Genomic DNA, 25,720 nt, shown 5'->3' on the forward strand with positions numbered 1-25,720 from the left:
TCCGTAGAAATCCTTTAAATGTCTCAGAGTGGGATGTGGTTCATCTGAGATCTGAGTTTGATGATGGAGTATTTGATCTATCTTTTACTGACACTCCTCTCTCATCATATGATAGGAATCAAGGTCTAATACAGAGTTCCTTAATTTTTTAATTTAACTTTTTGCTTCCACGTTGGTTTTTTTCTGTCTATTTTGCATCTGTAACTCTAGGCCTTCTTTATTGTCCACAGAAGCCACTGCCTAACTCAACACACACACACACACACACACACACACACACACACACACACACAATCCAGTAGCGTTTGATAAGTGCAAACAAAGACAGGATAGAGAACATGGAAATGAGGCTGATTATTTAAGAAATGAAGCTGACGACAAATTCAAAGTGAAAGGAAACTGATGAGTTTGTCTGGAAGCAAACGAACCTCCTAGTTGAGCAATAGAAGCTGCTGTCTGGAGGTTCTAATTCAGTGGTTTAAAAGTTGTTTCCATTCATATGATTAGGTGAACGTCTGTTTTGGTTTATGACTCTGAAATTGTCACAGTCTCAGATCCACTGTGCAAAACCTCTCCTATCTTTGTAGGTCAATAACAACGGAGTTGTTTCCTTCAACGTGCTCGTGAGCCAGTTCACGCCTGAATCTTTTCCCCTGACGGATGGGAGGGCCTTCATTGCTCCATTTTGGGCAGATGTGCACAACGGGATTCGAGGCGAGATCTATTACAGAGAGACCATGGACCCTGTCATCTTGAAAAGAGCCACCAAGGACATCAGGAAGTACTTCAAAGACATGGCAACCTTCTCTGCCACTTGGGTTTTCATTGTGACCTGGGAGGAAGTCACATTTTACGGAGGGAGCAGCACCACGCCTGTAATCATCCATATTTCCCATTTTCCACCTCATATCCTGAGATCCAATTCTTACCCATCTTCACTACTCTGAAGGAGCCTAATTGTTACAGCTGAAGAATGTCGGTTTCCTTGGGTTAACTGAGGAGTCTTGCCAACTCACTTTTTAGGAAACAGAGGGAGCTATCACACCTAACCAGTCTGGTCAGCTGTAATAGTATTTCAGAAGCTGTGTCATCTCTATCGCGAATCATCACAAATGTCTAAAAAGAAGCCCTCCTCACTTTTCTTGCAGTGTGTAGCATTTCTGTTTTGCAGGAGAGTGATTGAGCCACTGAGACCCCTGATGATTAGGGAACAATTAGGAAACCAAAGGTCCCTTTCTCTTACCAGAGGCACAAAAGCCTCTCTCCATCAGCTAATTTCCTTTTTTTACCCTTTTTTCGCAAAACCTGATAGGAAAAGGAAAATGGGGTGCCAGTATTGGGCCAAATGATCTGGCTCATTTTATTATGTTATGACCTTTTTTTAAAAAAAAAAATTGTGACCGGGGCTAGAATTATTCATCTCTGATGCTAATTGGAGTGGGCAGTTAAAGTGTTTTCATGAATAAAGTTTCAACATCTGCTCAGAAATCCCAAATGAGCAATCAAATAAAAGTCAAATAAGAAAGATGATCACTGGCATTATTATAGAGATAATCAACTTTCTATATAAAAGGACAGAACAGAGTTTTCAGGAAAGCTTGCCATTTGTTTGGGTGACTTTGGCAATGGAGATCTTTGAAGTAGCAGATGGGTCTTCGATGTATAATTTCCAGTAAGCAAAGACACTCAAAAATCTGCCCTTCGCTTTCTTAGGATTGTTTCCAGTTCCATCTGTTTTCCCATTTCCTTGGCGATGAGTCAGTTGTTTAAGGGTGGAAAAGAAACTACTGAGTTGGGGGGTGGGGGAGGTGGAGACAGAGAGAGAGAGAGAGAGAGGTGAAAAAGGGCTGCGTCTGCAGTTTGTAGCTGCCAGGCAGTGAGCACCCTGTCTCTTTGCACCTCCTGACCGGAGCATCGAGACGCACTGTATCACTAAGATGTCCTGGACCACAGAAAGAAACAAGTTTAAACAAGGGATGCATTGGCTAGAAATAACCTCTAAAGAAGCATAATTTCCCTCTGTCATGTTATGGATTGCTAACAACTCCTTGGGTGATGTTTTATGTCCTCAAGTCTCACACCTTACAGTGTTAGAATGCAGGATGCCAGCGATCAATAAATTTTAGTGTCAGTGGGAGAAGAAAAAGAGAAAAAAAAAATGCCCATCAAATGCTGACCACCTTTTTAAAAAAAAAAAAAACTTCCATTGGCAGTAAAAATGGCAAGATAATTTAGATACTTTCTGGTTTGTACTTTGGAGTAAATTTCTAGACTAGGTGAGGACTCTTTCCATGAGGATGAATGAGGGAACATCTAAGTGCTTTGAGCTCCTGGGATAGAAAGATGATAAAAATCCTCCAGAGCTGCAGGTGTGTCTATCCATCCTTGTCTTTGAAATCTGCCCCCTCTCCTGTTTACCCTTATCCCAGGCCTCTGCTTCTTTAGAATAACACATATCAACAGGCCAATGAAACATAGGGCATGAGAGATCTTTTAGAAGTCCAATAGAAAGTCAAGGGGATGGGAACCTGTTTACTTTAAGGAAGGAAAACTAATACTTATTGAGGCTGACCATGAACCCTGAGCTGTATTAGACTATGTCTGCAAATAATTTAGCCCTGTCTCTGCAAATCATTGACCCGTGGAAGCTCGCCTTCCACTTTAAAGGTGAGGGAACAGGCCCAGAGAGGTTAAGTAACTTCCCCGAGGGCCAAGAAAAGGGACTTGAACCTTACACGAGGCAGAGCAGGATGGAAACCCAAGTCTGCTGTCTCTGAACCCTAACCTCTTTCCTCTGTTGCCCCCGCTAAGTAGCATTAAAAGTCCTCTGAAGTATCACAGGGCTTCCCTGGTGACTCAGTGGTAAAGCGTCTGCCTGCCAATGCAGGAGATGCAGGTTCAGTCCCTGGGTCAGGAAGATCCCCTGGAGGAGGAAATGTCAACCCACTCTAGCATTCTTGCCGGGAAAATCCCATGGACAGAGGAGCCTGGTGGGCTACAGTCCATGGGGGGTCACAAAGAGTCGGACACGACTGAGCGACTTAGCACGGGCACGAAAAAGCACTAAAGGGCTTTTCAAGAATTGAAAACATGGTTTTACAAAAACAAATCCAGAGTACTCTTAAACTCAGGTTGTAGAATTACCTGTGTGTGTGTGTTGGGGGGAGGGGTATGTGTGAGAGTAAGTGAGAAGTTGCCTGAGGGTGAGCCAGCTTCTGGAACGTTCTTAAGGATGATTAGTTGGTTATGAGCTGACTTCTGGGGTCAGACATGTGTTGCTTTCAAAACCTGCTTGGATCAAAGATATTTCCAAATTCATTTCAAAAGGAACTCACATCCTGAAGGAGCATCCTGGTCTGAAGGAGGGTTTAGCCTTGGTCCTTGCATGACCTTGATTTTATGCCTGTCTCTTGAACCTGACCCCACAGTGGCCACGAGGCTGACTGCTTGGTCCCCTCTGTGTCCCACTTTGCTCTTTTGTTGTGCGAAGCCAGAGAAGGAGGCATATACCTGGGCGGCTCTATCGTAAACGCCATCGGCCGTGGCAAGTGCAGAGCTTGAGGAGAAAGTTCTTGATTACAAAAAGGTCTTTTCTTTACTTGCACCTCCTCTCCCTCCCTGGGACTGTCTAGGATGGGAGATTTGGGGCTTCCAAGATCCTCTAGCCCAGTTTGATTACACAGGATAAGGATGTGGGTGTTCCTCTGCATCTGACAGAATGTTAACCAGGATGGTATCAGGCAGCTGGGAAAATGCTGGGTTTGAACAGGAAAGGTCAAAGCAGTCTCTCCTTTTAACTCTAGTTTCACTTGAATTTCCTGAAAACACACATCAAGGGGTAGGGATTAGCAAAGGAAAAGAGTAAAGGACAGAGTCTGCTATAGCTTCTTTCTGGAAACTGTTTGCAGGGCTGGTGTGAATTTGTATAACATCTCTGTCCTTAAAAATTGAAAATTAAGATAGTGTGTAATGACAGTACACTCAGGGATCAGACTGGGAGCTCTGGCTCCAGTCCTATTTTTTGTTGGATCATTGTGGCATGTCCAGCAATCTGTTTCCTTCAGCCCTCAGTTTTCCTTCTTTTAAAAAAATTATTTTGGCTGCACTGGGTCTTCATTACAGCATGCACAGGCTCAGTAATTGTAGCTCCAGGGCTTAGTTGCCCTGCGACATGTGGGATCTTAGATCCCGCCCGGGTCCCCTGCCTTGGAAGGTGGATTCTTGGCCACTGGACCACAAGGGAAGTCCCAGTCCTCAGTTTTCTTAGCTTCTGAGATGTGAATGGGCCAAAAAAAAATTGCCCATCTTAACGTTGATTGAGGTACAGATGGGAGGGGAGCACGGAGAGAATTTTGCAGATATAAAGTGATGCATGAATGCTCCGTTAGAGGAGCAATTTCTCCTCACAATGGGCTTTTTTAAAAGCACGTTCCAAGCTTCACCTAAGAGAGGGGAAGACATCTCACCAAGGTTAGCCGTGTTTTCTAGGAAGCCAGAGAGCAGGGCCCTCGCCACCACTGGAGTCACAGCAACAGGCATTTGCGTGCCCTGTTCCCCCTGCCCCCCCACCCCCTCCCCCACCCCCTCCACACTTTTGGGAACAGGTGCTCACAGCCCTCTCCCCGACCTGGCGGCTTCCTATAGTTTATTCTCATGCTGCCATCTATAGGCACTCAGGATTATCACACGCTGAGCCAGCCTCTGACTTTCCCTTCTGGTACCATTCAGAGATGTTATGAGGGACGCTGAGTCAGCCTGTAGGTAATTCTCAGGCAATTTCTCTTCTGGATGCACAACCCCACATGACTTGCTTTTCCCACTGGAGGCAAGAACATATTCAGAGAGAAGGCAGAGCAAGAGGTGGCCTGGGAGCAGCTCTGGCAGCTTGGTGGTGGGGGGAGGGCAGGGTAAAGGAAGCTACTACTGGGGAGATGATGGGGAATGCAAGTCATGAGATCCCCGCACCCACCCATTCTCATCCTGTAGGTGAATACCTTCCAGGCCGTCCTGGTATCTGATGGCTCCTACACCTTCACGCTCTTCAATTATTACGAGATCAACTGGACCACTGGGACCGCGAGTGGTGGCGATCCCCTGACGGGCCTTGGGGGCGTGATGGCGCAGGTAGGTGGTACTCCGGGTCATTCTCCTACGTGTTTCTGAAGCACTGCACTCTCTGCCTACACTCTCAGCATCCCCAGGGGGGATCTTGCTTTGAATTGGAGAAGCACATCTGCTCCAGCGAGTGGACTGAGGGACTAGTCTCGCCTATCTTTGCTACCTTGATCCAGGTGTGCCATGAGCTAGTGGGCCTTTGTCACCTGGAATGGTGGCCCCAGGGGCTCCAGGAAAAATTAAAAGTTTGTCTCTTGATTTCAGGTTGTGCTGGGCTCTGAGAATAAGGCATTGGACAAGTAAACCAAATGGGAATGGTGTGTATGCTCAAAAGTCTGCTCTTTCTTTTGTGCTTTAGGCGGGATTTAATGGTGGAAACCTTACCAATTTCTTCAGCCTGCCGGGGTCAAGAACTCCTGATATTGTGAACATCCAAGAGACAACAAACGTCAATGTGCCAGGTCGCTGGGCATTTAAAGTTGACGGGAAGGAAATTGACCCAGCCAATGGCTGCACCTCTAGAGGTAAAGGCATCTCCTCTTCTCTGAGGCAGAGCAGGGTTTGTTTAGTTTAGACTGACAGGCAGGCTTTTAAGCCACGGGGGCGGACTCATTGCTGATGCCTTACTCTTTTGACACCGCTCGGCTGGATAATGGAGATCAAGGTAATTTTAGCATGCACATTCATCACTCCAGGAGCTGAAGCCTGCATTGGCCATACTGCGATTTCTGAAGTCTTTGCCTGGGGTGTGAACACAGCTCCCCATTGGGAACTACTGCAAAGTGCATGAGGCTCTTGAATGATTTCTCAGCCAGAGGGACAGAAGGGAGCCCTCCTGTTTAACATTATTTTTGTTGTTGTCGTTGTTGCCATTTCCCCCTTTAAATTTTCTGTCTCGTTTTGACTCCTGCTCTGCCATCTGCACTTTGTAGATCCACGGGGGTGGGAGAACTTGAAGCATCGCCAAGTCTCTACGAAAGTAAATCAGTGCTTCCTAGCATGATTAGAAACAAAGGGGGGAAAATGTCATAGTCTTTAGGGTAGCTTCTCCTAAAATCCTCGAAGCAGTGGCAAAACACGCAGGATTTTAGGGAGAATCAAAGCTGGCTTTACATCTGTGTGAACAAGCTATAAGTGAACCTCGGTGGGTTTCCTTTGCATTGGCATCCGAAGTTTGGAGCCTTCTCTGAAGTATCAAAACCTCTTTGGATGTGCAAAACAGCCCAGGACTCTCACAGGAACATCCTGGTTTATAGATTCCTGCTTCTTATATGTCTAAAAGTATTCAGAAAACAGGATTTCTGTTCATATTTCTGCTTCTAGAAGTGGAGGCTATAGCAACCAGAATTAGTAAATCAGCCATCCATCTCTCTACCCGTCCACTCACCCACTCACCTATCCACCCAACTACCCATCCATCCATTCAGCCATCCAACCACTCAGTTCAGTTCAGTTCAGTTCTTTCGCTCAGTCGTGTCCGATTCTTTGCGACCCCATGAATCACAGCACGCCAGGCCTCCTTGTCCATCACCAACTCCCAGAGTTCACTCAGACTCACGTCCATCGAGTCAGTGATGCCATCCAGCCATCTCATCCTCTGTCGTCCCCTTCTCCTCCTGCCCCCAATCCTTCCCAGCATCAGAGTCTTTTCCAATGAGTCAACTCTTCGCATGAGGTGGCCAAAGTACTGAAGCTTCAGCTTTAGCATCATTCCTTCTAAAGAAATCCCAGGGTTGATCTCCTTCAGAATGGATTGGTTGGATCTCCTTACAGTCAAAGGAACTCTCAAGAGTCTTCTCCAACACCACAGTTCAAAAGCATCAATTCTTCGGCACTCAGCCTTCTTCACAGTCCAACTCTCACATCCATACATGACTACTGGAAAAACCATAGCCTTGACTAGATGGACCTTAGTCGGCAAAGTAATGTCTCTGCTTTTGAATATGCTATCTAGGTTGGTCATAACTTTTCTTCCAAGGAGTAAGCGTCTTTTAATTTCATGGCTGCAATCACCGTCTGCAGTGATTTTGGAGCCCCCCAAAAATAAAGTCTGACACTGTTTTCCACTGTTTCCCCATCTATTTCCCAAGAGACCCCAGTTCAGTTCCTGGGTCGGGAAGACCCACTGGAAAAGGGATAGGCTACCCACTCCAGTGTTCTTGGGCTTCCCTGTAGCTCTGATGATAAAGAATTCTCCTGCAATGCGGGAGACCTCGGTTCGATCCCTGGGTTGGTAGGTTCCCCTGGAGAAGGGAACAGCTACCCACTCCAGGATTCTGGCCTGGAGAATCCAGGAACTATATAGTCCGTGGGGTCACTAAGAGTCAGACACGACTGAGTGACTTGCACTCGCACTCTCATCTTCATCTGGCCTGGAATGCCCACACCCTCTGCCCCCCTCCCTTGTGCTGCAGTCACACTTATCAGACCTCTGCCTTTGCTCTGAGGGAAGGTGGTTGGCGAAGGTGGCCTGCCTGGACATCCTTGCCTCTGTGGATGCTGTCAAGTCCTCCATGTTCGGAATAGCAAATAAATGCTTAGAGCTAAGCCAGTATTAAACTGGACAGAAAAGAACCTAGCTCCAAAGCTCACCAGGGTTTCAAAGACTGCGATTTCCTCCCTTACACAGTGTAAACACGGCTTCATCTGAGGCCTGTGAAAGACACCAAACCACTGCCCCATTCTTTCTCTCCTCTTTGTGGCCTGGGCTCTCCCCAGTGCCTCTCCCCAAAGCCTCTCCCCTTTGTCCAAGTGTCACCGAGCTGACTGGCTGTGGCCCTGCTACCTAAGGGCCGGGTGACAGCCTCTCCTTGGGTCCCAGGAGTGAAGTGTTGTGATAATGGAAAACTACAGACTCACAGAGCTGTGGGGTTGGCCAGATGCCAGCCATGCACAAAGTCTTCACTTTGACTTCATTCTTTCTCCCACTGAGTGATGGCTGTGGGTTTCATCTACAGGACAAATTCAATCTCCTTATACAGACTGCTGTGCATTTTAATGTGCCACTGGACATATATCAGTCTAATGAGATGGGGATTTGGCCTGGGTGATAACAGAGGAAGTGTTGCATAGAGCGGGTTTATTATATCATCATTTTGCAAACAAAATTATCTCAGAGAGTCTACCTTTTGGGCCAAACCTCCTCTGTTCAAAGGCATTTCCCCCTCATTTATTGGAAGGCTGAGAAAGCAGAAACTGGAAATTATGCCGAGTGGAGGCTGTTACAATATATGCAGCCTGGGTTAGTGCCAAAGAACAGTGAGGTTGGAAGGGCCTGTTTTCAAGGCTGATGCATATGACCTACTGGGAGTGTGAATGCCTCTATTATGTCATTCGGGGGCCCTATTCTCAACAGGTATGAAACAGAACTGCCCGCTGAGACCTAATTGTTCCTGTTGGGCAGATACTGAAAGGACTGTCACCAGGGCAGCCCTGCCCTCTGCCTCGGCTCACCTGGCAGCCTTGTGCTCTTCATTAGGTATTTGGGTTTTTTTTTTTTAATTAATTAATTTATCTATTTGTTTTGGACAGCGTCAGGTCTCAGTTGCAGATTGTGGAATCTTTCATTGCACTTTACAACCTTCTCTCTAGTTGAGCTGCACGGGCTCAGTTGCTCTGCAGCATGTGGGATCTTCATTCACCAACCAGGGCTTGAACCCATGTCCCCTGCATTTGAAGATGGATTCTTAACCATTGACCCACCAGTGAAGTCCCTAGGTATTCAGTTTTATAAAAATTTGAAAAATCTTTTCCAACTACAGTTTCAAGCTATGGTTATTCCTGGCCTATGATATTGTTTACACTTAACATTGCATCTTTGATGTTTTCCTTTTCAGACATTCTCAGTGTACAGATGCTTCTACCTTATCAACCTGGGCCAGTTTTTTCTAGCGTCTCTGTTCCCCAGGAGGCAGAGATGAGAACATAGTCTTGTCCACTTTCTCCAGGGTGGAGCACTGAGACAGGAGGAAGTTAGGGTGGCGGTCGTGGCAGTGGGTGGCAGACTTGTGACTGCTGCTTGGTTCTCTGGAATCCGACCCCTGACCAAGGACTGGATCACAACCCTCAGCCCAGCCCTCATGCCCACTGAGGGTTGCTATGAAGAACTCGCAGATTTCAAGGGTTTGGGTGGGGAGAAATCATTCATTTAGGGAAATAGTTTTAAAGACTGATCACCTTCCAAATAAAGAGAAGTAAGCGTTTTAAAAATGAGCACTTCCCAGTTGTGTCAGGACAGGAAGTATATGGAAACTCTCAGTACTTTGCACCCAATTTTTCTGTGAACTTAAAACTGCTCTAAAAATAAAGTTTATTAATTTTTTTAAAAAACTAGAAAAAAAAATTGGCACATTGTTTAGAACCATTCCCCTCCCACCTCATTCTCCTCCTGACCCAGATTTTGTCAAGAAATTCTGTCCAGTGGATAAACAGTGAGTAGGGCTAGACTTAGACAGGGCATAGGGTGGGTCAGGAAGATCTTCTAGAGAAGGAAGTGGCAACCCACTCCAGTCTTGGAAATCCCATGGACAGAGGAGCCTGGTGGGCTACAGTCCATGGGTTGCAAAGAGAGGTACACGACCTAGTATGGAGCAAAAAGCGGAGGGGAGACGGTAACTCATGTAGGTGTGAGTTCTGCTTAAGTAGTGTCTGCAGGATTTGTGAGCCCACAATGGTGCCAAGTCAGAGGTCAGCCGTTTCCAACATCTTCCCAGGGAGTCTGGGATTTAATTTTGTGGGTCTGACTCCTGATTCTTTTCTGGCACCTACTTGTTACCAAAAGGTATGTATATATGTGTCTGGCTGCTCACTGCTCGAAAGCCAATAGACAGGCCAGGTTGGTAGAAAGGAAAGTTTGGTTTATTTCAGATGCCAGCAACTGGGGGGAGCGGGGAGGATGGTGGACATCTGTCCAAAGGCTGATACCCCACCTCCCTGCTGCCAACAAGCAGGGGGTGAGAGCTCTTAATGACAGAGTCGGTCGTGGGTGGGGAGGGGAGGAGCGGTTACACGTAGAAACAGCAGTCATCCTAACAGTCATCTTCAGATTGGTCATCAGTGGTCTGACCAGCATCATCTTGATTGTTTTAGGTACGGTAAATCTTCAGTTCCAGGGTCCATTTGTTCCCATGTCTTTGTGGTCAGCTCTTGGAATTGTCGCAACTCATGTCCTGGTACAATCTGGTCATCCTGGAGTTAACTTTTCCACTTGCTGTTTTAGTATCTATAAGACAACTCACAGGATAGGACTCAGAATATTACCTATAGCCCTGGAGAAAGAACTAAAGGTCTCTGCTTATGCTTAATGACTACATTATTATTACTTAGTATCCTTTGACCATTTTCCTTTGTTTCCAATTTCTCACTTCTCTGATTAAACTCATTCTTTGACTGCAGTTTTCCACAGGCAAAAGGCAGGCAGGAGATGTGGTGGACTGGGGGCAAGGACCACAGGGTTCTGCTCCATTTCATACTGAGCCCCAGCAACTGCTTGTTGAATGAGTGGATGAGTGAATGAAAGAACACATCGGCAAATGAACCAAGAGTGTTGCCCAGTTACCTGAGGGGCCTTCTTTCTGAATACCCTTCCTCTTAATGTCAGTGGAGTGAAACAACGTGTCTTTCCTTGAATGGGAGTGTGCTCACCAGTGGAGGAGACAGTGTTGCCGAGAGCTTAGGCTGGACTCACACACATTTGGCTTGGAATCCCAGCTTCGCCACTGAGTTGCTAAGTGATTGCGATGAATCGGATAACTAGTCTTCAGCCTCAGTTTCTTCACTTGACAACAGAAGGCAGCACTTGGTATCTAACAGGGGTTTCTGTTGTGGGTTAAATGGTATAAGGCAAGTAAAGCTTTTAGCCCAATGCCCGGCACAGAAGGTCAATGTTCAATAAATGTTAGCTCTGCTGTCCTTACTCCCCAGGACAGTTCCTTCGGCGAGGGGAGGTGTTCTGGGATGACCTGAACTGCACCATCAAGTGCCGCTGTCTGGATTTCAACAATGAGATCTACTGCCAGGAAGCCTCCTGCAGCCCCTACGAGGTGTGCGAACCCAAAGGCAGGTTCTTCTACTGCAGCCCGGTGGAGACCAGCACGTGTGTGGTGTTCGGGGAGCCCCACTACCACACGTTCGATGGCTTCCTCTTCCACTTCCAAGGCTCTTGTGCCTACCTATTGGCCCGACAGTGTTTGCAGACTTCCAGCCTCCCCTTCTTCAGCGTAGAGGCCAAGAACGAGCACCGGGGGGGCTCCGCCGTCTCCTGGGTGAAGGAGCTCTCGGTGGAGGTGAATGGCTACAAGATTCTCATCCCCAAAGGAAGCTATGGAAAAGTCAAGGTGAGACCCTCTCCATCCTCCATGGGGAGGTGGGGAAGCTGGAGATGCTCCATCCTGGGGAAGACCTTCCCAGGTCTACTGGTTCTGCTGTTGCTGTTGGTACCAAAGACTTGCGTGGCTCTTCCCGCCTTGCAAATGCCTTGTGAAATTGTTCACGAGGCTAAAGTCTGTTTGTGCAAGAGCTAAGCTTTCTCTTTGACACATCTATCTGCTGGGTATCTTAATGTACATATGGGTTCTTAGTTCCCTCATACACACACACACACACACACACACACACGTACATCCAAGCTCAGAAGTAACTGGGAACAGAGGTAAATTTAGTTTCTTATAGACCTAGCTTGAAACAGCAGTGGTGACATGGCCATGCGCTGGAGTCAATGTAAACACAACATACAAACCCATAATTCACTATAGTCTTTGATTAATAATCCTCACCCCACCCACTCATTCTGTTTGCCAAAGAGCTGTGGCTTCATTCTCAGAGAAACCCCTAAATTGATTGGTGTGTCCATAAGCACTGTCTGTCCAGGCAGCCAGAGTGGGCTGGGTGACTTCTTTAGTGAAACCTGGATGGAAAGTTACAGTAATTGCCCAAATGCTCCTTTAACACAACCCTCCCCCCACCATTCCTGCTTGGAACGCGAGAGAACACGGATCTCTATGGTTTGGTTCGGTTAGGTTCATTTAACCTATGCAAATGATTCTCGTCCCCATCCACCTGGATATCAGGACAGGGCACTGACAAAAGAGAGAGAACAAAAAGCCACTAGCAATTACTCAATTTGTGGAGGCCCCAGTTTTCATGATGTTAATGAAGACCCTGTGGCAGCCGTGCATTTATTCAAGCAGTAATAACCAGGACCACAAGGGGCTGATTGCTGCAACCCCATGGAGTCCTTAATCCCCAAACACGGAGGTCATCACAGAGATTACAAACCAGAACAGATGCCAACACAGGGAGGTCTTTCTTTTTATTTTAAAATACATTTTGTAGTTTTAATTGGTGCAGTGTGGCCAACAAAAGGCAGGACCGAGGAACTAATTCCACTTTTTCTGGCTCTGCCCTTCCTAGGTCTGTGCAGCGTATCAGTGTCATAATTAGAAAAGTGGGCTATTACTGTGGTTGAAATGCCAATTAGCTTGTTATTTGGTTAGTCTCCCTAGAGACAGCTCTGTAAATCAAATCAAAGGTAAGAATTCAGCTGCGGAAGTTTGGAGTTTTTCCCTTTTAAATTTCTCTTGTGCTGTCGAGCAGGACATTTGTCCTTGCGGATAGATGCTAACATTTCCAGCTAGAAAAATGCTCACTAGCTCTCCCCTACCCCCTTGTCTTGTGGGGATCATGTGTACAATATCTGTAGTTGAAAAAGAAAGCTTCATGCTTTATTCCTATTTTCCATTTTGATTAAAAATTCTTTTCCCCTCACAGTCAGACTCTTTTTTTTTTTTTTAGAAGGAAAGGGGCACCAGCAGTGTTTTCAGGCCCAGCAGCTCTGCTAATTTTGCGTGGCTCTCTTCCATCGTCCGAGCGGAGGGCACAGATTCCTCAATTTTCTGTAGCGACAGGGAGGTGTGGATGTGAATGTAAATGTTTCAGAAAGAAAAGGTTATGTGATTCCAACTGCAAGCGAACAATGGCTCCCTTTTCCTTTTGCCAAATGGCTTCCAAGTGTCTCTGAATACACCTGCTCTGCCGGGGGAGGGCGGCTCCGTGGATGGCAGAGCCCCCACCCAGGGTGATGTGGGGACAGGCGAGGAGAGGGTGTGAGGCAAGAAGGAGCCTGATTTGCCTGTGAGGCAGCCGACTTCCAGACATGCCAGGCCGGCAAACAGATCTTAGGAACGGATCGCCTTTCTCCATATGCTGGGGTTAGGAACTGGGTTCTGAATGTGCATTTTCCCCCTTTGAAATGTTCTTAAGTGACAAAATAAACAATTTAGGATTGTATATGTTAATAAGGGCAAAAAAAAAAAAAAACACCACACACACACACACAAAACCTAGCTAGCACCCATATATAGAAAATGTCTCCTTCTAGCTAATACTTATCAGTTTTCATCTTTTTCCCTCAGATAAAACTGAGTAGTTTAGGGTGCACCAGGGGAAAGAGGGCCAATGCCAAATAGCTCATGGTGACAAAAAGATCAGACTCTGAGATCAGATCTACTCAAGCCCTGTGCCACCACGCCAGCTGAGAGGCCTCCTTGAACCTCACTATGTCCATCTATAAAATGGGGTCATTTTGTTGTATCTGGAAGGCAGGGCTCTTGGCTATAGTTTGGACTTGACTCCCTCTATTTAGCCCCAGACAGAGGCAGCAGGGAACAGTGGAAAGTGGGAGCGTCCTGTCACCTGCAAATTATGCAAGCCTCGGACCTCAGTTTCTCCATCTGCAAAGCGGGGAGATTATAAAGACCTTATTAGATTTTTCTGAGGATGAAATAGGACAGCCACATGTGTGACAGCTGGTACAGAGCCTGGCACACAGTAGGCACTCAATACACACTTGTCCCCACACTGCCACCCACCAAAGTCTTTTCTCATTCTAAGACCTGTCCTTCTATGATGCTACTTCTCACTCCTCCTCTTCTGGGAGAAATATGGTTGCGGGGGAGGGTTGCCTGGAACACAGGGAGAGGAAGAGACACAAACAGGGAGGCTCATCAACATCGGCTCACCGGAAGCTGAGGACTGGGACACCAGGAATGAAATAAGAAGCCATGTGATGGTAAGAGTCCCCGGAGCTCCTACCCCAAGCTCTGTGGGGTACAAGCATAGGACTCTAACATGTCGTTGAAACTGAGACAAGTATGAGAGAGGAAGGGGGCACAATGACCACTATGTCAGGAAAAATACCTTGGGCAACAATGATGGTCAGCATAGGGACACAGGCATTCTGAGTGGGATAAGATCAGCTGCAGAGAAACAAGGGGGGCAGTAGCAACATCCAGGCACAGTCCCCGTTCTGTGGCTTCTGCTCTGAGATGCAACAGCTGTCCTTTTTTTTAGCAGGAACTGAGTGAGAGGAGAGGAGGACATTCAACAAGGGAGGTATTTGGCATTTACAATTATACCACCTTGGAGAAGATGTTCCTCCCTACATCTCAGCACAGAACAATATGCAATAATCACCCAGCGCTCTTGCTGGGTGACCTCCCTTAGAGCGTGGCTCTTCTCATCTTTGCAGGCTAACTTGCTACCTGGGAGATAAGGATGAATCAGTCAACTCTAGGGGATTTTTTTCCTATTTCTAACTCTCATCGGATAGCTTTCATCTCAAGCCTGTTTTTTGTTTGTTTTGGTCCCATCCCCCCATTAAATCTTACTAATCTCTAAGGACAGTGAATTGCAATTGGCATTGGCATGGTAAACCTTCAGAGCAACGCTCAGTCAATCCAAACGCTCTGGATTGTCTAGGATTTGTTGTCTCAAATCCTAGACAATCCAGAGAGTGGCGGCAATGGTGGCACTAAAGACCCTGATGTTTCCATGTGCCAGGAATCAGGACAGGTCAGGGCAGCCTGGACAAGAAGTTAGAGTCAGCCCACTCAGGACTGCTCTAGGACTAACCATCTATCCCAGCCCTCAAAGAGTGATGTGCAGAGGTGCCAGGCAGGGCAAGTGTGAGAAAGAAGAAAAACTATTGAAGGCTTATCAAGCCACTTACTCATGGGATTCACTCTTGATTCTTTGCCCATTTCTCACCCTCCCCACCCCGGCCCCCCACACACACCCTGCAAAAAGCCCCAGGCCCTGTGGAGTATCCTCTACCAGCTGGCCCTTCTCCACGTCTGTGGGCAGGTCAGGCCTTGCCCTCCATTGCCCCTGGCCTCCAACACCAGTTACCTGCCTGATTTCTCTGTTTTTAATCTCCATGTGGGCTTCCCAGGTGGCTCAGTGGTAACGAATCCACCTGCAAGAGACATGGGTTCAATCCCTGGGTCAGGAAGATCCCCTGGAGAAGGAAATGGCAACCCACTCCAGTATTCTTGCCTGGAAAATCCCATGGACAGAGGAGCCTGGTGGGCTACAGTCCACAGGGTCGCAAAGAGTAGGACTCAACTGAGCGACTGAGCAAGCATGCCATCTCTACCTACTTCAATACATCCTTCCCACTGGCCAGAAAGGACTTCCTCAAACACAAGTCTGACTATGTCATTCCCTTGCTGAAAACTTTTCAGAGCTCTTGCTATAGAAGAGAAATCCAAGTTATTTTTTTGTTTTAGTGGGGTTTCATTTTGTCTTAAAAACAGACCTTCTTCTGAGATCTGTTCCCAACCCAGAAGCCAAAGCAATTCTCCCAAAACGGAAGTTAGATCTTGTCCATCTTGTGCTCTGTGCACCCTCTCGGCTTCCCTCAGAGTCACAGCCAAAGTCTTTACAATGGCCAACAAGGCCCTGCCTGTTCTAGCTGCCCTTATCTTTCTGACCTCACTGACCACTGCCCTCTCCTGGCTCTCTACTCCGGCCACATGTCCCATGTGTCCCCAGTGTGCCCAGCATGCTCCACTCCAGGGCCTGGCTGTACTCTCTGCCCAAGGCACTCTCACCGCAGGTAATGGCATGGATTCCTCCTCATCTCAAAGGTCTCCTTCCCCGTGGGGCCTTTCCTGGCCCTATTTAAAATCGAAAACTCTCTAGCACTTTGGGCCCATATTCCCAGCTTTATTTTTCTGCAGAACAGTTTCCTGGTGGTGTTACCTGTTTTCCTTATTGGTTTTGTTTGTTGTTGGTCTCCTGAAGGGAAACAGATGTTCCAAGAAGCACATTTTTATCCCCAACTCTTAGAACAGAGCTGGACACACAGAAAGGTCTACGTTGTTGACATCTGTTGAGTGAACGGACCCTGCTTGTGTCTCTACCTTCCTCTCCAGCCACCCCTTCCCTCTGCAGTCCAGCAACACCTGATGACTATCCTCATATTCATGTAGCCCTATCTAACCGTGCAACTTCATTCTCTTTTCCTGGGATTCTCTGACCCCTACTCTTCCTTCAGCCACTTCTGTTTATCTCTGAAGACTCAGGTCAGACTTGATTGCCCCTGAAAAGCTGATATGAATGCCCCCTCCCCAGGCTGGATCAGCGCTCAGGTACCCTTCTCCCACTGCATCACTGCGTCACCTATGAATGCAGATTTTAACTGGTACATTAAAGTAATTGATATTTGTGTCTCTCTTCCCCAGACCAAGAATTTATCAGGGGCAGGAACAATTACTTTTTTTTAATTCTTTTTTCTCAACACCTAACGTAGTGCTTGGTACCTAGTAGGTGTTCAAATTTGTTGTGTTGAATGATGACGTGACAAAGTCCTGGTATCAGGAAGTGACAGGGTGAAATACTCAGAGAATAACACCAGGGCAGCCTCAAAGCTTGATGGTGTGGGATGGTTTATAGTGACCCTGCCTGCTGGGAGGAGTGTCCGAGAGTGCCAAGGGCAGTGCAGGGATCATGGAAAGTGACTTGAGCTGAGACTTAAAGAATGGATTTAGAGGAGAAAAGAGGAAAAGCCAGGTAACTAGTCTTTAAAGAAAAGACTTGAAGCTGGCGTGAGAGCCAGGCTTCCCAGGGGGTGCAGTGGTAAAGAATCTGCCCACCCATGCAGGAGATACAGGAGATACGGGTTTGATCCCTGGGTCTGGAAGATCCCCTGGAGGAGGAAATGGCAACCCACTCCAGTATTCTTGCCTGGAAAATCCCATGGACAGAGGAGCCTGGTGGGCTATAGTCCACAGGGTTGCAAAGAGTTGGACATGACTGAGCATTCACACATGCCTTGAGAGCCAGGCAGGAAGTGTTGAGCACCACCTGGTCCCCAGAGGGGTCTAGAGTGGCACTAAGCAATGCATATCTGTCACAAGTCAAATGCCAGCCTGCTCTCAAGGGTCCCGGGGGCCTCCGCCTTCCTGGAAGGCAAGCCCCGCCCTCCGGTGCCTGAGCATCTTGGGGGCCACGAACTCTGGGGCGCTGAGTTGCTCCTCCTCCTTTTCCTGACCTTGGCTGGACCTGCTACCCTGGCCTCTGCTCACCTGCCTTTTCACTATTGCTGTTGTTGGCAGGTTAATGACCTAGTGGCTTCTTTGCCCGTCACCTTAGAATTGGGGGCGGTGAAAATCTACCAGAGTGGCATGTCTACTGCCGTGGAGACGGATTTTGGGCTCTTAGTGATATTTGACGGCCAGCACTACGCCTCCATCTCCATCCCAGGCTCCTACATCAACTCCACGTGCGGACTCTGTGGGAACTACAACAAAAACCCTCTGGATGACTTCCTGCGCCCTGACGGCAGGCCGGCCATGTCAGTCCTGGACCTGGGAGAGAGCTGGCGGGTCTACCACGCAGAGTGGAAGTGCGACTCGGGCTGCGTGGACAACTGCACTCGGTGTGACGCAGCCACCGAGGCCCTCTACTTTGGTTCCGACTACTGCGGCTTCCTCAACAGGACGGACGGCCCCCTGTGGGAGTGTGGCACTGTTATGGACCCCACGGCCTTCGTGCACAGCTGCGTGTATGACTTGTGCAGTGTGAGGGACAACGGGACCCTCCTGTGTCAGGCCATCCAGGCCTATGCCCTTGTGTGCCAAGGCTTGGGCATTCCGATTGGAGACTGGCGCATCCAGACTGGGTGTGGTAAGCTGGCATCCCGTCCACACAGAAAGCCGCTCGTGTGCAGGGGGGGCTGGGAGAGGGTTTCCAGGCTCCTCAGAGAGCTCCCTGTTAAGACGCATTACCTGAGGGTCAGGGTGAGGTTGAAGTATCACAAATGATAAAGACTGAACTGTAAAAGGATCTTGACCTTTCTCCCCAGCCAAAATGGTGATCAGAAAACAAGAAACTACTAATAAGCATCCGTGTCTGGAGACACGGAATATGTGGCCAGAGTAGGGCCATTAGCAGTAGTGGCCAAGCCAAGGTTGAGGGGGCGGTCCAAGCTGGAGGTGTCTATCTCTGAGGCCATTGCGGAAATGCAGATGTGGGCCTGGGGAATCAAGACCAGATTTTGGGAAAAGTATTCACCGTCCAGATATTTATATAGAGCCCATGGCATTTTTGTCCTTGGCTCTTTCTTCTTCACTTGCAGTCCCTCCTGCTTCGGAGCATTTCAGCTGGCCAGAGAAGGGGCAGTAGACAGGGCAGGTAGAGGCTTTCTAAAACGCTGGGTGGTGAGGAAAAGCCCCGACAGTGTGGGAAACCCACCTGTCCCCTTGGAATTACACTTTTGGATTGAGTGTTTGGAACCATTTAGCTGTTTTATGGTTTCCTCCTATGCAACTTTCTCTCCATAACTACTCTTCCTCGTAATGTAAATGTTAAAAACCAGCAAACAAAAAAGCCAAATCACCTGTTAGAATTTTGTTTCTTTCCTGGTCTTTGGTTTTCTCCACAAGAGTAAACAGAAAATTATACCCCATGGATTTGAGAGTGCTATGGAGGTGAGATTTTTTAAGTTTCTTTCAGTTCCAAGGCCAGAGGGCAATTTTCTTTCTATCAGTTTAAGTTGGCTTCATAGAAATTAATATGCATCAGAATCAATTCTTTCAGAATTAATCAAGCTATTAAAAGACAATATATTTAAGTTTTGTTTTTTATTTTTTTGCTGTGGGGACTGGCCAGCCTCTATCACGCCCGAAATATCCAAATGCTGATTCAAGCTAAGACTGATTATGACTTCTCTTTAATCCTTGTATAATCTAAGAGCATCCAATTGCCTAAATTTTTGCCTATCACGGCTAATTTTTTCTAGTGGTACTGCTTTCCTACCCTCCACATTACTCTCTCTCTCTGTCTTTCACTTTGGTGAGATGAATTAGATTTAATTCAGAGAACTAGTCTACCAGGCTCTTGAGCACCCGCCTGTAGGATTCAACCAGACCCAAACCAGAGTCAGATGTTTTTAAAATAAGAACTGAATGCTTCCAAGGCAAGAAGGGCCTTTGGAAGGCATCTAGTTCTAATCTAGTCTCCTAGGGGACCAGGCACACAGGTTCTTTTCAGATAGCCAAGGTTCTTTCTTATTTTTCAAACCCCAGAGAATTTATTTTCCATCTCCTTTGGTCCCTGTTTGAAAATTCACTTTTTCAAATTCCTCCTCTAAGAGTTAACCTTTTTCATTTCGCCTGCAAGTTGGATTTATTTCCTTCTAAGAATGGGGCGTGCTCTTTAAAATCAGACCAGCTTATACGCCCATCAGGTGAATATCTTAAACCATCTCCCTGGTTGTAGACTACTCAATACTAAACCTGTATTTAATAATCGGTGCAATCTAGTTAGGATAGTAACCTGAAGTTTTCTTCCAGTCTTTCTTCCATCTTCCTTCCAAGATGATCAAATGAGGTTCTAACCCATCTCTCTGCTCAGTAGTTATTACCAAAGGACTCAGTCTCCCTTCCCCCAGCGAGTGCCGGCTAGACCCTCCTCCAGGAACCAACTGGTCCAGATGGGGCGTTCTTCCTCCAGGCAACCCTCCTCGCCCCCTCCCTCCGCCCCGTGCGTGGTGGATCTGGCCGGTTAGCCCCCGGGTCATTCACCTTGTCACACTCTCTCCTCTCCCCTACGTCAGTGTCCACCGTGCAGTGCCCGAGCTTCAGCCACTACTCCGTGTGCACCAGCAGCTGCCCAGACACGTGCTCGGATCTGACTGCCTCGCAGAACTGCGTCACGCCCTGCACGGAGGGCTGCGAGTGCAACGAAGGCTTTGTCCTCAGCACCAGCCAGTGCGTCCCGCTGCACAAGTGCGGCTGTGACTTCGACGGCCACTACTACGCCATGGGCGAGTTCTTCTGGGCCACAGCTAACTGCACGGTACAGTGCCTGTGCGAGGAGGGCGGCGACGTGTACTGCTTCAACAAGACATGCCGTGGCGGGGAGGTGTGTGCGGTGGAGGACGGCTATCAGGGCTGCTTCCCCAAGCGGGAGACCGTGTGTCTGCTCAGCCAGAGCCAGGTACTGCACACCTTCGACGGCGCCGCCTACGCCTTCCCCTCCGAGTTCTCCTACACGCTCCTCAAGACCTGCCCCGAGCGGCCGGAGTACTTGGAAATCGACATCAACAAGAAGAAGCCAGAGGCGGGGCCCGCCTGGCTGCGGGGTGTCCGGATCCTGGTGGCCGACCAAGAGGTCAAGATAGGAGGCATCGGGGCTTCGGAGGTCAAGGTAAGATTCCTGTGGCCTTGGAGAGTTTTCTGATGAGTCCCGCGGTGGACCCGTGTTCCTCAGGCTTGCCTCGATGTCTCTGACCGTGAGCGGATTCTAGGACCCCAGTGACTCTGAAATGTGAGAGCTTTCTGACTGTCAACACCAAGTATGCATCAGTCGGAGACATGGAGTGAAGCTGGGATTCCTCAAATGAGAGGAGGACCAGCTCCCCAGAATAGCAAATACTTACAGGACGCCTACTATGTGCCAAGCACTATCCTAAGCAGTATGACATTTCATCCTAGGCCATAGATAACTATTCTCATTTTACAGATGAGAAAACTGACGCACAGAGAGGTTAAGTGACTTCCCCAAAGACACACAGCCCTAAAATGAGATTCAAGGCTGGGTCAGCTGGCTCCAGAATCTGTGCTCTTCACCCTGTACTATGCTGGGTCTTCTAGTTATAGACGGAAATCGATGTGACACTAAGGTGCCCGCCATGGTGCCTCCCGTCCCTCTGTTCTGGTCTAAAATACCCAATACTACACATACAGGCTCATAGATAATTAGTTCTAGAAGGAATTTTTGGAAATCATCTAGTGCAACTCCTCATTTTCATAGGAGAATCCCAGAAAGGCTAAGTGAGGGCCCTGGGCCTGACACCTGGGCAGGGGCAGAACTGAGATGAGGGAGGGTGGGGGAGGGGCGGTTCACCCTCCTTCCAGTAGGACATGCATTTCATAATATCACATGACATCTAATCTAGAAAGCAGAAGTCAGTGCAGTAATAATAAAACATCCATCCACAAACTGAAAGGGCTGTGTTTTATTCCCACTGACATGCTGGCAGAAATTAATTTATTGAACTAGTGTTAGGTAGATAGGCAGATGGACAGCTGGATAATTAGATATATATACCATGTGCTTCCAAGGGGCTGAGACACAGGAAGAGTAAGATTTGACGAGCAAGGAGAGGAAGGAGGTAGGAGTTCGGGGACAGGTAAGTCACATGTCTACAATGACTTTTGCTCACACTTCAGTGTTTGGAACTAGCTCAAGGCCTCACACACACACACACACACAAACAGCAAATGTGCTGGATCAGAGGAGCCTGGGAAAAAAGCAGCAAAGATGCCCATGAAAAAACAGTTGACGTCTGTGTGGTTTCCACAGACTGTCAGCTTCTCGACATTTCTCCAAGGGCTAGCCATGGGGCAGAACCACATCTTTATTCACAGCCTAGGAAACTGTGGGCACTCTGTGCATATCTGGGATGAATGACAGTGATTTAATTTTTCAGGTGAATGGTCAGGAAGTGGAACTGCCTTTTTTCCATCCTTCGGGGAAGCTGGAAATCTATCGAAACAAAAACAGCACGACGGTGGAGTCCAAGGGTGTGCTGACCGTGCAGTACTCAGACGTGGGTCTGCTCTACATTCGACTCTCCACGGCCTACTTTAACTGCACCGGGGGCTTGTGCGGCTTCTTCAACGCCAATGCCAGTGACGAGTTCTGTCTCCCCACTGGCAAGTGCACGGACAACCTGGCAGTGTTCCTGGAGAGCTGGACCACTTTCGAGGAGATCTGCAATGGGGAGTGCGGGGACCTGCTGAAGGCCTGCAACAACGACTCGGAGCTGCTAAAGTTCTACCGCAGCCGTTCTAGGTGCGGCATCATCAATGACCCCTCCAACAGCTCCTTCCTGGAGTGTCACAGTGTGGTCAACGTCACCGCCTACTACCGCACCTGCCTCTTCCGCCTGTGTCAGAGCGGGGGCAATGAGTCGGAGCTGTGTGACTCCGTGGCCCGGTACGCAAGTGCCTGCAAGAACGCCGATGTGGAGGTGGGCCCCTGGAGAACCCACAACTTCTGCCGTGAGTTGGGGCTGCGTTATGGGGGAGGCCGGCTGGGATGATGGGCGGGGCAAGAGCTGAGACATCCCACTGGATCTTCTTCTCTTCCTGGTGGAATCCCACACTCAAGGACAATCTAATTATCTTGTAGACTTTCCCTGGGTGTCCTCTGGAAGGCCTGTCCCCCCAGACCAGACCGTTTCTCACCTTTATTTTTGTTTCGCATCACACAGTCCCTCTTAGCTGTAGAACAGTTAGCTCTTGACCCTTGGTTTTATCTAGTGGAGGAGACACATCATGTCACAGCACCAGAAATCTTTGTGACAGCTCAGTGGGTGCCTTCTCTCTTGGCAGCAGGACCCCATTCATTTCAAAAGGATGTGATCAGTTGGGGTACCTTCTCCCAAGTAGAGATTAGCCCTATTCCCAACGACAACTTGACAATGGTTATAAAGAGCCCCATGTATCTGGTTTTTCATTTTGTCCCCAGAATATTTCACCCCTCTTGGCACTACTGGTAGTAATTAGAATAATTGCTGGGAAGAGGAGATAGAGAACCTCCTCGGCTATGGGGGAGCCCAGAGGGAGGAGTGAGTGGGAAGGTAGAAGGAGGGGTGGCTGAGGAAGTGGGACCCAGGCCTGGAATCAGGACTGACCCACCTGGACTACATCTCCATATCTCTTCCCTACCAAGAAGGTCAGACCTCACCAAGACCAGCTCCACCATTGAGAATTCCATCCCTCACGACTGATTATCTCTCTCCCATTGTATTTCTTCCTATTCAACGTTTTACTTTGAAGTAACTTGAAAGTTACAGGGAAGGTACAAGCCTATCTATATAGCTTTCATCCAGATGAATCTACTGCTAGCATTTTGCCGCACTGGCCTTGTCATTCCCTCTCACTGTCTCTGAGAAGTTGCAGAGATCATATCCCTTTGCCCCTAAATACAGAAGTCTGTACTTCCTTAGAATCAGGACACTGATTCATAGCATAATACAGTTACTGACCTTAGGAAACCTAACATTGATGCGATAACTTAGCATTTGTATTTCAATTTTGCCAGTTGACCCAGTAATGTCCTTTATGGCTTTAGCCCTCTCTCAACACAGATCTAGTCTTAGGATCCCACGTGGCATTTAGTTGTCATGTCTCTTTGGTCTCCTTAAACCTGGAACAATTCTTTAGCTTTCTTTGTCTCTAATGATCTTGTCATTTTTGAAGAATAGAGTCTCCCCCCTTTTGAAATAGAATGGCCCCCCATTTGGGTTGGGTGTATCCCCATGAGGGGGTAACACTGTACACAGCACCAAGCTTCCTGCTTAGGAGATGCCTGTTTTCCTGCTGGTATCAGTTCACATGGGTGGCGCACTCTGTAGAGCCTCCTCTCATTAGGGATGGGCATGTTGATCCCTGGGTCAGGAGGTGTCAAATGTCCTCACTCTGTGTCATTATGGGGTTTCTCCCGTGTAACGAATGACCACTGTGTGGGGAAATACTTTAAGACCATGCATGTCCTGCTTGTCCTCAGAGTCCCCCTCCTCGATTTAGTGCCCACCGAGGACTTATGCTCGCATTGATCTTCAGCATGGTGATTGCAGGCTGGCCGTTTCCAGCTCCTGTACTCTCTCCACTAGTGCCCGTCAGCAGCTGTTATTTTTCTGAGCCCTCGCTTCTCTCCTGTCTGCCTGTCCTCATTTATCCATCCATCCACCTATTTATTTATCTCAATCATCCGTCTGTCTTTTGAAGGAGCACACCTTGCAGCTTGTGGGATCTAGTCCCCTGACCAAGGGCCAAACCTCAGCCCCCTGCTTTAGAAACGTGGAGTCCTGACCACGGGACCTCCGGGGAAGTCCCATCTATCTTATCAATATGGACACGTGGATTCCTGTATTTTTCCAGTTATTTGTGTTTCCTATCGCTCATGCTCATGCGCAGTCACTAAGTCACGTCCGACTCTTTTTGACCTTATGGACTGTAGCCCACCAGACTCCTCTGTCCATGGGATTTCCCAGGCAAGAATTCTTGCCGTGGGTTGCCATTTCCTCCTCCAAGGGCTCTTCCTGACCCAGGGATCAAACGCACAGCTCCTGCTGGGCAGGCAGATTCTTTACCACTGAACCACTGGGGATATATTACATTTGTTAATTATTTGGGCATTAAAATTATTTCAAATTTGGCCCGTGGGAGCCCCTTCAAGTTGCCTCCTACCTCCTTTTCATAGGCTTCTGTTATTTTCTTTCTGTTTAAAAAATTAATTTATTTTTCATTGGAGGATAATTGCTTTACAATGCTGTGTTGGTTTCTGCCTTACATTAACATAGGTCAGCCATAAGTATACACATGTCCCCTCCTTCTTGAACCTCCCTCCCACCCATTTTCTTACTTTATAGATTAACAAGATGCTCCACATCGTCTTTTAGCCTTCCCTTCCCCAGCCTAGAATCAACCATTACTCCAAGAAGCCCAGGTTCCTTTTGGTGGAGAATGCTACTAGAAGTTAAGGTCTGGGTACTTCCCTGATGGTCCAGTGGTTAAGACTCCATGCTTCCAATGCAGGGGACATGGATCGATCCCTGCTCAGAAAACTAAGAGGCATTGCAACAGGGCCAAAAGATTTTTTAAAAAAGAAGAAACCAAGGTCTGGGTGAGGCTTACCTGTCATTACTGGAGTATCCTTACTTTGCCTCTAAGCCTTTTCAGTAGAAAATTCTTAGATAGAACTAAGACACACACACACACACACACACACACACACACACACACTCACCTTTATTTTATAATAATGCTCTTGTTTCTGAGCATCAAAAATCCAAACGAGTGTCATCCCGGAGATAGGCGGTTTTGTCCCAGGTGACCCTGACCACACTGGGGAGGGTTTAATGGCAGAGGCTGTCAGTCCTTGAGCTGGAATTCTGGGAATGCTCTTTTCAGAAATTCACCTAAAGGGAGGGAGGCTCCAAGGTTTCTATTGACCACCACACCTACTGGGACCTCAGAATGCCTTCCCTAGGCCTTCTTATTAACCCACCTCCCACATCCTCTTCTGCCTTACCTCTAGCTTGTCTGCAGTGATCTCCGTCCCTCCCCCTGCACTCAGCTTTGTAGTTATAGTTCATTCATGTTACAGGATTACAGAGTCTGCCCATACCCAATCCATGTTGTTGCCAGACTGTATCTGTGTCAATCTCTTAGACTATGAGATCCTACCCAGCGGGAAATGTCACTGGATTGTTTTTGTACTGCACCAAGCACAGTTTGGTGGCACTGTACAT

General features: G+C 47.9%; 1 protein-coding gene across 1 annotated transcript in view; it reads left to right on the top strand.

Moving 5' to 3' along the window:
• TECTA (tectorin alpha) overlaps positions 1–25,720 on the top strand; it is an 80,888-nt gene that overhangs the window by 5,713 nt on the left and 49,455 nt on the right. Inside the window, exons 3-9 of the mRNA XM_068989417.1 lie at positions 588–875; positions 4,987–5,124; positions 5,474–5,639; positions 11,038–11,450; positions 17,511–18,081; positions 20,012–20,604; positions 21,890–22,463. Coding sequence (XP_068845518.1) covers positions 588–875; positions 4,987–5,124; positions 5,474–5,639; positions 11,038–11,450; positions 17,511–18,081; positions 20,012–20,604; positions 21,890–22,463 — 2,743 coding nt within the window. The remainder of the gene's footprint in view (positions 1–587; positions 876–4,986; positions 5,125–5,473; positions 5,640–11,037; positions 11,451–17,510; positions 18,082–20,011; positions 20,605–21,889; positions 22,464–25,720) is intronic.

Source organism: Capricornis sumatraensis, chromosome 16, assembly GCF_032405125.1.
Source record: "Capricornis sumatraensis isolate serow.1 chromosome 16, serow.2, whole genome shotgun sequence".
Classification (NCBI taxonomy): domain Eukaryota; kingdom Metazoa; phylum Chordata; class Mammalia; order Artiodactyla; family Bovidae; genus Capricornis; species Capricornis sumatraensis.